Raw genomic sequence first — 12543 nt, 5'->3', positions numbered from 1 at the left:
GGAATGATGTAAGCGATAATACCTGGCACCCAGTAAATATTCAATAGACAGTAGTTGGTGGAAAGAAGGGAGGGAGGGAGAGAGGGAAGGAAGAAGGAATTTCAGAGTGGAAACCTATAGAAATTGGCTGAATGGATGTGAGGCACTGAAGATGCTTGCTGAACAATGTAAAGGCAGAGGTGTCTTTATTTCGTACATCATAGAGGCAGTGATCATTTGCAGATTTAGAGCTTCACTGGTTTCCTTTGGATTTTAAGTTACAGAGCCTTCAATCTTTCAACCAGGGGAATGACAAAACAGAGGATGTACTCACTGTGATTCTACTCACTCTCTAATACAGGAAGTCAGAGCATAAGCAAACAAGCCAGCAAATGCATCCTATAACAATGGTTATGAGTATTAGAGGGAGAAATAAGAATGTTCCAGGGTGCAGGGAGAAAGGGGGTAAGGGAAGAAGGACTCCCTAACATAAGATGACACTTGAGAAGAGGTCTGAGGAGAGTGAGGGAGCCAGCCATGCTGATGTTGTAAGGAAAAGGCTTTCAAGACAGAGGGGTCAGTGAGTATAAACACCTTGAGTTGGGATCAGCGTGGCACATCCATTTCCAAAGGCAGCAAGACCAGTGTGGCTGGGGCAGGGTGAATGAGAGGAAGAATGAGAGGGAGACCCATGGTGAGAGATGTCAGAGGATGGGAGGGGAAGGCACACCATGGTGATGGGGATGGTGGAGGGGAAAGTGTTGAGTCTTTGGTGGGAGGGCATAGGGGAAGATGGGGAGATTGGCAAAAATACCTAATGCAGGGGTGCCTGGGTGGTTCAGTCAGTTAAGTGTCCGACTTCAGCTCAAGTCATGATCTCACAGTTCGTGGGTTTGAGCCCCGCATCAGGCTCTGTGCTGACAGCTCAGAGCCTGGAGCCTGCTTTTGGATTCTGTGTCTCCCTTTCTCTACCTCTCGCCTGCTCATTCATTCTCTCTCTCTCTCTCTCTCTCTCTCTCTCAAAAATAAATAAACATTAAAAAAAACATCCCTAATGCAAATGGAAGCAAATGGCCTACCCTTTTGTCCCAAAGTTCCTGGGGGAAGAATGCACATCAGCACTCCTAAGACCTTGGCTGCAGGAGATATTTGATAACTAATTCATGAGCTAATTGCTTCTGCCAGAATTCTGTCAGGTTGCTGATTGTATCTCTCCAAAGATGAAAGGGCAGACTCTTGGCTGTTGTGTTAGGCAGCTGCATCCACACTGTACAGAGCTTGAAAAGCACTGAGCCTTATGCAAGGCACTGTGAGCTGCCTTCCTGATGGTAAACCCCAGCCCCCGCTCTTCTCTGACCCTGGGCTGTATCAAGAGTTCAGTGTGAGGCTGCTTCAGTGACTCCTTTTCTGGTTTTACAGTCTCAGCCTTCCCTGGGCTTAAATTCTGGTTGCCAAGACCAATCCAGTGCTGCTTAGAGAAAGGCTCTTAATGATCATACTTCTCCCTTGGGAAAGTACCCTCCACAAAAGGAGGGAGGGCTCCCTTTCCCCAGGACACTTCTTTCACCTCCCTTTTCCACCAGGCTTGGCTTCCTAACCCACTTGACTCGCACTCCCGCCAGTTTTTCTCCATCCACCTGTTTCTAGAAACTGTCAGTGGACCAGATATGAGGATCCAGCCCCCTCCCCTTTACCCTTAGGGGCCCCTCCCCATTGCTAATGGAACAGAGCTTCCCTGCCCCTTCTCACATCTCCAACCCCATTCTGAGTCATTTCTGTAGCATTTAGACAGAATTCTCACATTCCCTGTCTGCCCTAAGAGAGAATATTTTTATGAATTTGATACTTTAGATGTAAAAGGTGTCCCTTCAGAGGAAATGCATGTTGATATCTTACATTCCTCTCTTAAGGCAGCTGGCTCAGTTTCGAGAAAAGCCTCTGCACCTTGCCTTTTTGCCTCAGTAGGCGCGGATGGATCTACCAGGAGCTGGGGTGGGCTGGCCTGTGCTTTGCGAGAAGCAAGCTCCTAGGCCAGTGTCTTGTGGTGCAGGCACTGAGCTATTTTGGGACTGATGCCTCTTGGAATTATCAGTTTCCATCAGTGCCTGCAGATATCCTTTCACTGGTTAACTATGAAGTGGACTTATTCTCATACTGTCTGTCTTGGTCAGTGAGTTGTTCTTTTTGGATAGACAGGACAGGTGTGGAGATCCTATTTTTGTCCCCTGAGATCTAGGGAGCCACATGCCTGTACAGACTGTGTAGAAGACAGACATGGGCCTGCCCGTGTGTGCCCTTTGCAAGGTTGAGGGGCCATCCCCTCATGTCAGGGACCCTAAAGATCCTCGTTTTCCTGTGAAATCAGAGTAAGGAGTTACTAGGATAGAAGCTAAGTCTCTGGAACAAAAAGACTCTAAATTGCAGTGCCTTCCACAAGAAATTCATTTTCTCTCACAGAAAAATCCGGAGGCAGGTAGTCCAGATGGCCTAAAGTGGCTCCATGATCCTCAATATGAGGCTTCCATCTCTGGCTGAGGTGACCACTGTAATTGTTGCCATTCCCCAGCCAGCAGTAAGAGGCAAAGGCCAGGGGAGCCCACATCCATTTCTATTTTAGGAATATTACCGAAAGAACACACATCAATTTTGATCACATCCCAGTGGCCAGAGAGTAGTCAGACAAAGCTGTGAGGTGGCTGGGAAATGTAGACCCTAACTGGGCATCCAATTGCTTAGCCAACAGGGAGGATTTGTACTTTTCAAGTCAGGGAGGAGTACAGCAGTCTCCAGCATAGCACTGGTTCTCACCTTCACCAAACACTGACTGAGTAGCTGCTGCAGGAGGAAATTTGTTTTGGAGGTGGGAGACGTGTAAACAAACCTGTGCAAATGCGTTTCAGTAGCTGTGACAGCAACATTACGGGACAGTGAGAGCCAACGCACAGCGAGTTCCACCTAAGAGAGGTGTGGTAGTGAGTCAGGAAAGACTTCCCAGAGATGATGCTTTAGCAAAGGTATTCAGTGGTTTCCGCTTTCTCTCACCCTCTCTCAGTATCCTGACACCAACCAAAATAGGATGCACCCATGGCTTTAGTTTGGGTTCTCCCCAAGAGCAGAGGTATGTTAGTGCACTTAAGACTGCCGTCACAAAGTACCACAGACTGGGCGACTTAACAAAGTCTCACGATCTGGAGCTGGAGGTCTGAGATCATGCTGTCAGCAGGGTTGATTCCCTCCAAGGGCTGTGAGGGAGAATCTGGCCCAGTCCTCTCTCCTCAGCTTATAGAGATGGCCGTCTTTGTGCTCCCAGGGCATGCTCCTTGTATGGGTATGTCTGTGACAAACTTTCCCCTCTTATAAGCACATTAATCAGATTGGATTAGGGCCACTCTAATGATGGTATTGTAACTACTTCCATCTGCAATGATCCTATTTACAAAAAAGGTCACATTGTGAGGTACTGAGGGTTAGGACTTCTTATGAATTGGGGGGCGAGCGGTGGTAAGGAAAGGGATACAATTCATTCCGTGACCGGAGGCTCTGAAGAAAATCTGAAGTAGAGAAGCTGAGAGTCCCCCGCAGCCTGAGTCTGAGGTAGGACACAGGCAGTGTCACAGAGCTATCCACAGCTATGCAGAAAGCAGGAAGGCTGAGGCAAAGGGAAGGCAATTTCTTCAAAGATACTTTATTCCCACGCTGCTTCCCTGACCTGGACTGAACTTTCTCTAATGTGCTGGCCCTCCAGGGGAATTGGAAAAACTGACAGGGTTAATGTGGGTCTCTGTAATACTGCCAGATACATAGTTTAGCCAGCGGGTTGGTAGCTGAAAACACCTTCGATGGGATTAAATGCCTTCAAGATATTTCAAACAGTAACTACCTGCTGTGACAGCCAGTAGGGACAATATGTTATTGGAAACACCATCTTGATGGGGAGTAGCTTAGGTCTTCCAATGCCCAATTAACAAAGGCCGGAATTTTTTCTTACATGTATAAAGATTGAAAATCTGTGCTCAGTAGGACCTCTTAGATAGGAATTAGAGTGGACGAACTGAATTCATTCACCAACCATGTTTTGAGTACCTGTTGTGTGCCAGGCACTATTGTAGGTGCCCAATAGTGAAGAAACAACAAAAATCCTCGTCCTCTTGAAGCTTATGTTCTAGATGCAGCGCGTTACCCTCTGGCACTAGGTTAGGGATATCGGACAAGACAAATGTTATAGCCAAGAAAGTATTCTAGAAAAAATGAATCAATTAAAAATATTACAATGGTGATATTACAGAGGTAGATTCCCGGGTGGCTTTTGTGATTTTTCACTATTTTTCTGTGTTTTTCACATTCTCTCTAATAGGCTCGTATTACTTTTATATTGGAAAAAAAAATTAAAGGATAGGGGTAAAATTCAAAAGGCTCCTCACCTAGCCTGAAAAGGTTAGATGAGTTGTACAAAAAGTACTCCTAACGAGCATAAACTTTAAAGTTGGACAACCTTGAGCTCCAGCCCCAGCACTGCCCTCCTATTAGCTGTGTGACCTTGGATAGACCACATTGCTTTTCTAATTTTATTCGTGTCATAATCTAGAAAAATGGACGTAATATGCCAACCTTGACCTCCCAGAATATACAACTCAATATACATAAGCAAGTGTGAAACAGTGTTCTACACATGGAGTAGGTGCTCAGTGTTTGCTAGGTCAACTTGGGAAAGGCTCATTAAGATCAAGCCTAGAGCTGTCATATACTGCTAGTGGAAATATAAAATTACCACTTAGTTTGGCAGTCTCCTAAAAAGTTAAGCATGCACCTAACATTCCCACCATTCCACTCTTAGAGATTTACCCAAGAAGAATAAAAACTTAAGCCCATACCAAGACTTGTGCACAAATGATCATAACAGCTTTATTTGCAATAGCACAAAACTAGAAATAACCTAAATGTCCATCAACAGGTCAATGGAGAAACACACTGTAATCAATCCATACAATAGAATACCAGTCATCAATAAAAAAGAACAAGCTATTAGTACATGCTGCAATATGGATGAATCTCAAAACAATAATGCCCAGTGAAAAAAAAGCAGGCATAAAATAATACATAGCTTATGATTCTAATTATGAAAAAATTAGAGAAAACCCAACTAATCTACAGTTACAGAAAACAATTGATTTGTTTCTTTGGGATAGGGTAAGGCATGAGAACGGGAAGAACGGAGGGATTATACAATGTCAGTTGAGAAACTTTTGGGGTGATGGAAATGTTCACTATTTTGATTGAGATGATAGTTTCATGGATGTGCCCAAGCATACTTTAAATATGTGTAATTTATTATATGTCAGTTTCCTCTCAGTAAGAAATGTTAAAAAAGGGAAAGATCACTTCCAAACCTTTCTTTCCAAGAAGAAGGAAAAAATCTATCACCTTTCTTCATCACTCTTAGACTATAAAAGACTCATATAAAGGGAACAGTGAATTAGGTGACCAGTTGATTGCGAGAATCCATACACGAATTTCCCCATGAGCTGTGAGGATGGATTCACAGCAGGGAAAAAGATTTAAATTTCTCAGTGCAGCCAGTCTGAAGTTATTACATTTTTAAAGAATGGTATGGATTTCTGTCCAGAGCCACAAGACAAAGCGATAAGACAGGAGGCTATATTTTTTGCCTGTCAAGAGCTGATGTAGCAAGCACAGAAATATAAAATTCCTCATCAGAAAAATAATGCCCCAGTATCCAGGAGACTGTTGTATCTAGGTAACAAATTTCAAATGATAAAGAGAGTTGTAAATGTATAAACCATGCGGGTTGATTTTTTTTTTTTAAGATAAAGCAGTGATATTGATGCCACAGTTACATGTAAAACAGTCAAAGTAGAATCTCTGGGTTTTTTTGCTAAAACAACAAACTGGTTTCCCCAGGATTAACAATGACAAATAACAAATTCCAGGAAACAGCAAATGAATATTTAAGGACCAAACCAAAAGACCAGATTCAATGGATTAATACCCCATCACCCAGAAACAGAAAGAGGGAATTTGTGCTGAGGGACTAAAACTACATTTGATATGGGTTCGTTTCAGTCTTGGCTGACACCAGAGGATGAACCACGGAAGCCCAAAGCCCTAAGATAGGAGCAAGAAGTCTGAGCTGTTTTGATAAAATATTGTCGGACATTTAAAAACATAAGATGTTATTCATTTGTGGGATATGGGTGTTAAAATCACCTAAAATCACTTTAGGTTTTTTTGTTTTGTTTTGAGTTTTAAAATGACTGAAAAAAAATGTAACGTGTTTTCTCTATATCATGTTCTTAAAGGATACTGGCTTTTTAGGCCATTTTAGAGTTGAGATGGAATTATTGCTCAAACCCCAAAGCCATACAGTATGTTTTGTAACTGCCAGCCTGGCTAAAGTGGTATGTGAGAAGCTAGAATCGTACACCAGAGAGTTGAAAGGGACCTTGAAGAATATCCAATGAAATCTTGGATGCCAAGCTCACTAATCACAGAAAAAAGGCTATGTGTAGCCAAGCCCTGTGACTCCAGTGTTCAAAAGCTAAGTCATGACACAATATTAAAAATTAGGGCAGGTTTTCAGAAAGGACTCTGAGGCTATAGGGGAATATAAAACCTAAGAGAGAGGAGTTTGGAGACTAAGGCAATGGCTCTACCTTTCACAGATTTGACCTGCATACATGAACCCCTAGAGAAAGGAGAGGAACAAGTATTGAGCACCTGCTGTTGGCTTGGCACATAGTAGAAACTAAATAATTAAGTTAACATGTGCTCCCACAGAACGTGTGCTGTTGTATACACACACACACACACACACACACACACACACACACACAACTCTAACACAGCGTCTCAGAGAGAAGCATATAAATGCTATGAGAGAAATACAAAGGACCTGTGTGATGAGAGTATGGCATTTCTCTAGTATTAGAAGTATGGCTAGCATTTTGACATCCTTTCTCTGGTTCTCTCTTCCCCTTTTGCTAGGTATCCAGATTAATTCCTTTACTCAAGCTGACTTGACTTCACGAAACATTCAATATATCCACTCCAGTAAGACCGAGAAACATTCAGATGCCTTCAGCTTCACACTCTCAGATGGAGTCAGCGAGGTAGGCAAGGCACTCTATTCCCTCAGTGAATGGGTACTGATTCTGCACAGTCTTCCTTGATGCAAAGCAACTATGCAAGCCTCACCTTCCCCTACTCTCACCCAAGGCGAGTGGCGGCTTCTGACAGCCCTGGGGCTCTCGCCAAAGGGAAATCACCCTGGATTCCAAATCAGTCAGTCATGCCGGGAATGGGTGAAAGGAAAAGTAGAAAAAGCACCTACCTTCTCCATGGGTGGGTGCTGAGGACAGTTGTCCCACCTGCACTTTCTGCCATCTAGGTGACGCAGACTTTCCATATCACCATACGCCCTGTGGATGATTCACTTCCTGTTGTACAGAACTCGGGGATGCGGGTACAGGAGGGTGTGAGGAAGACCATCACAGAGTTTGAGCTCAAGGCAGTGGATGCCGACACAGAGGTAAGAGCACTCCACTTGGTTCTCTGGTTGAATGAGAGGCTGATCTGTTGCTTTGTGACTATGCATCCTGAGAGTAGGGCAGAAGGGTAAGGTTCATGCAGGCATCCTTGAAGGGTTAAAACCTAGAAGATACTGTGGCCTTCTGGAAAATAGAAACTAATAATATTTGAGATCAAATTGGTTTTAAACACTTTCTCGAATCCAAAATAGCATTCTCTCTCTCCCCTGATTACATGTAATAATCCTTTAACATGCTGGTTTTTTAAATCATGATTCATAGAAAATTAGATTGATGGCATTTTACCCATTTTTTTAATTTTTTCTCATTAGAGTGAACAAGTGTTTTGGATACCTATTCATTTTTCCTATCATTTTACCTGCTTCATTCAGACTTCTCTGAATGACAACTGATTATTAAAATTTGAGCATCCTTACAGAACTAGGCTTTATTCAGTAAAACAGAGCACATAGAGACTAAACTCTAAATCTCATGATGCTTTCAAGTTAAAGTATCTAACATTCTGGCATGATTCAGCTCTCCCATAGAAGAGTACCATAGCATTTGTTCATTAGTTCTGTGTGTCTTTCCCTGTGCCAGTCCTCAATCGTTCATTTATTCTCAAAAACATTGATTACCTAGTAAGTGCCAGGCTTTGCTCTAGATGCTAAATAGAGGGCTGTGAACAAAACAAAGTTCCAGGCTTAGGGAGTTTCAGCGTTAGGTTAAGGGAACAGACAAGAAAGAACGTATAAACATCATGTCAGATAGGATAGGTGCTATGAATAAAAATGAAGCAAGACAAAGGAGATCAAGATTGAAGGGTGTGTTATCTTAGACAGAGTGGCCAAGGGAGTCTTCTCTGAGGAGCTGATATTTGAGCAGAGATATCATGAAGTGGAAGAACAAGGTATGCAGTTGTCCGAAAGAGTCACTCTCTGGGAAGAAGAACCAGAAGTGCAAAGGGCCTGCAGTCAAGGTGCTTGGAACCTTTGAGTTACAACAAAGAAGCCAAGAAGCCAGAACCCAGTAAGCAAGCAGCAGAAAAGAGGAATGGGGGCCAGAGAGGAAGCCCGGCGCTAGGCCACAGAGGGCCTCATTGGCCCAACTCAGGCCTTTGCATTTATTCTAAGTTGGTGGGAAATCATTGGAAAGTCTTGAACAGAGTTTTCTACATCTTTCTTTTTTCTTCTATGTGACACCCTAGAAGCCACAACTAGACAGGGGAAATTAGCTTATGTTCTGTCGCATATGGGATTCTATACATGGGAGTTTTGGGAAAGTGGAGAAAAGGTTAGGAAGGAAATGAATGGTTTTAAAAGTCTGGTTCCTATCATCCCGGCAGAGGTTAAAAATTCAGGCTTTTGGGGTGCCTGGGTGGCTCAGTTGGTTAAGCGGACAACTTCGGCTCAGGTCATGATTTCATAGTCTGTGGGTTCGAGCCCTGCATTAGGCTCCATGCTGACAGCTCAGAGCCTGGAGCTGCTTTGGATTCTGTGTCTCCCTCTCTCTCTGCCCCTCCCCTGCTTGCTCACTCACTCTCTCTCTCTCTCTCTCAAAAATGAAAAAACATTAAAAAAATTTTTTTAAGAAATTCAGGTTTTCCCCTTTGACCCTTAAAAGACAAATCTAAAAGTCTTCTTCTGACACCAGAAGGCGCCAGAACATAAGTTCAATTGTAGTAACCAATATAGTTTCTCTCCTTAGTTTTATTTTTGGCACCTGTAAGGCAAATGCAATCCTTATTTTATAAACATCTTTAGGTTTGGGTATCCTTGACCACCTGCTGGCCATCACTGACAAATCCGGTTTCTGCTACAAACTTCTTTTCTCCCCTGGCTTTGTATGCCCTCAACAGGCCGAGTCTGTCACATTCGCCATTGTGCAGCCTCCACGCCACGGCACCATCGAGCGGACCACCAATGGGCAGCATTTCTGGCACACCTCCACCTTCACCATGGAAGACATCTACCAGAACCGGGTCAGCTACAGCCATGATGGCAGCAACTCCCTCAGAGACCACTTCACCTTCACTGTGGCTGATGGGACAAACCCCTTCTTCATCATTGAAGAAGGAGGAAAAGAGGTAAGGGGCAAAGACAGTGGGGAGGGAGACACAGCAAAGTGTGCCCAAGTTTGTCCAGAGGCAGAACATGGCATTTTTAGGCCAAGAATAGCAATGTTCTTATTGTCACTAATTGGCCTTGGGCAAGTCACTTAACTTCTGTAAGCTTCAGCTTTTTACCTGTGAAATGGGTACAATTTCAGTTAGTCTAAGGCTCAAAGGAGGTAATCCACAGAAAGTGTATAATATTGTTGGCAAATAGCATGCACAAGAAAGGGTGATAGTTATTGTTACTATGACTGTCATTATTTCCCTTTTCCTTTTTCCCATCCATTGACTCCTTTCATCTGGTTTTTCAATAATCTCATATGATTCTAGATTGTCTTTTTCTTTTCTGTGCCTCCTCAGTCAGCCAGAGTTTCTCAATCTCCTAAAGAATAACCTGGTTAAGAGTGTGGCTTTTAATCAGTGTCCAGAAGACACTGATTAAAATTCTAGCTCTCTCACTTACTAGCTGAAATGTCTTTGTAAGTCATTTACCCTTCCTAAGCCTCAGCTTCCCTGTCCTTAAAATGGGGATGATATCTGCCTTTATGATATATGTAAAGCACTTAACGCAGTGCCTTACACAGGAAGCATAGGAAACATTCAATAAACTGTGGCTGTAGTATCATCATCATTGTCATCATTTTCGGACCAGCTCGTGGAACAAGTTAACAGTGTTTTTCTCTTAAGGTCCTAAAGTTGTCAAACTTTTTCTCTAAGAGAATTTCTCCATTCTCCGCTACCTTCCTTGCAGTTCTTACTCACTCCTTTATTCGTCAGCCAGATTTCCAGCAGTATCATAACCCCTGAGAATAATTGCAACTCTGATAGAAGGTGGGCCCGAGGACACGGCTGCATGTCAGGCATCTGTGTCTGACTCCGCAGAAGCAGTTCTACTGAGCAGCATGATCACACCCGACTGTATTTCAGGATAACAAAAGGGTCAACTTCTCAGTCCTGCGGAGTCCTTTCCTACTCTGATGATGCATGGGCATGATTCCTTTCCTGGAAGAAGGATCCCCATGCATCCCTTAGAGACAGCCTGTGTGAAGGTCATTCTCAGCTGGCCCAGGTGCCGGTGAGACGCCTCTTGGGATTGCCTGCCATTTCAGTGTCTGCACTGCGTCACCGTCTGGCAGATCATCACTTTTATTTTCTCTCTTCTAAACCGTAGCTGCTCCCCAACTTAATTTGACTTTGAGAAGAGGAAAAGATTTCAGGATGAATCAGCAAGAGGCTACCTCTCTGATAAACACAAAAGGTCATAGTAGTCTCCAGAGGGACTGTGTTATTTTTGAAATGGAAATTATTTAGGACGGTTGCAGAAGATTGAAAAGCCAGTGGCTTGCTGCCCTGTGTGCTGGTGTGCCTTATTTTCTAAGGAACAGTGAGGTTCTGAGAGCAGACCACGTATGTGCAGTGTGTGTGTGTGGACATGTATCTGTGTGACAGTGAAATTATAGACCAGTTTCTTTTCACTATTCCCACAAACGCTTTTATTCTTGATTTCCTCAGCCCCTTTCCCCCTATGGACAGTTCTCCCTCAAAAATAAGGAAAGAAAGGAAGAGAATATCGTCCCGTGAAACGTCTTTTCACATCTGGCAGAATCACACCTGGGGACTTTGACATTAACCTGTTAATGATGAGTTTAGTCCACCTCTCATGAAAATGTTAACAAGAGTCATCGAAAGGAAAATATTGCAATACTGAACACAGCTAAGGAATGCATGGGTGTGGGAAAGTCAACTTCCTTAGCAGGTAGAATTGCAGGAAAGTGCCACTTTCCTTGCTTTCCTTGTCATATTGTCCCCACTTTCTCAGTCATCATTCTTCTCTGTGCCTCATGCCAAGGGGGGCAAGCAGTAGGAAACTGGCTCAGTCACCCATGCTAAAGTGCCATCAGATTTCAGGGGTTGCAACTCTGTAGGTCCCAGACCTGACATATTTCAAATGTCTGTGAATCATGACTTTTTTTCTTTTGGCTTCCCCCACAGGTTATGACAGCAGCACCTCAGCAGTTCCAAGTAGACATCCTCCCAGTAGATGATGGCACCCCTAGAATTGTTACCAACCTGGGGCTCCAGTGGCTGGAGTACATGGATGGCAAGGTAAGGCCTTTCCATCTGCCACATTCACATGAACCAACTTGGGCTATGTCCTTATTCAGGGCAACTTGGGGATAGAAGTCCAGTTCCACTCACGTTTATCCCTCCCTAAGGGAGCTGATTTTTCTAAGATTGGCAAGCTCCATGAGTTTCATTAAGATTGTATATAGTCTGGGGGCGCCTGGGTGGCGCAGTCGGTTAAGCGTCCGACTTCAGCCAGGTCACGATCTCGCGGTCCGTGAGTTCGAGCCCCGCGTCGGGCTCTGGGCTGATGGCTCAGAGCCTGGAGCCTGTTTCCGATTCTGTGTCTCCCTCTCTCTCTGCCCCTCCCCCGTTCATGCTCTGTCTCTCTCTGTCCCCAAAAAAATAAAATAAAACGTTGAAAAAAAAAATTAAAAAAAAAAAAAAAGATTGTATATAGTCTGGGGCGCCTGGGTGGCTCAATCGGTTAAGCGGCCAACTTTGGCTCAGGTCATGATCTCGAGGTCCGTGAGTTTGAGCCCCACGTCGGGCTCTGTGCTGACAGCTCAGAGCCTGGAGCCTGTTTCAGATTCTGTGTCTCCCTCTCTCTGACCCTCCCCCGTTCATGCTCTGTCTCTCTCTGTCTCAAAAATAAATAAACGTTAAAAAAAAAAAAAAAAAAAAAAAAAAGATTGTATATAGTCTAAGATGTTCTTACAAAGTGACTCCCCAAAATACAGAAGCTCGAACAAGGTAGACATTTATTTTCTTTTTTTTCTCACATAAAGAGTGGAAGTAAGTGGGCAGTCTAGGGTTCTACGTGACCGTTCAGAGATGCTGATT

The 12543-nt window shown here is 43.7% G+C and overlaps 1 protein-coding gene across 1 annotated transcript in view; it reads left to right on the top strand.

The window, feature by feature from the left end:
- Positions 1–12543, top strand: part of FRAS1 (Fraser extracellular matrix complex subunit 1) — a 438063-nt gene that overhangs the window by 361393 nt on the left and 64127 nt on the right. The window contains exons 48-51 of the mRNA XM_086704782.1: positions 6982–7106; positions 7385–7525; positions 9382–9609; positions 11629–11742. Of these exons, the coding sequence (XP_086560908.1) occupies positions 6982–7106; positions 7385–7525; positions 9382–9609; positions 11629–11742 (608 nt within the window). The remainder of the gene's footprint in view (positions 1–6981; positions 7107–7384; positions 7526–9381; positions 9610–11628; positions 11743–12543) is intronic.

Source organism: Puma concolor, chromosome B1 (genome assembly GCF_028749965.1).
Source record: "Puma concolor isolate L17-30 chromosome B1, mPumCon1.1.hap2, whole genome shotgun sequence".
NCBI classification, from domain to species: Eukaryota; Metazoa; Chordata; class Mammalia; order Carnivora; family Felidae; genus Puma; species Puma concolor.
The sequence above is the reverse complement of the archived record's forward strand: the minus strand, read 5'-3'. Positions and strand labels throughout refer to the sequence as shown.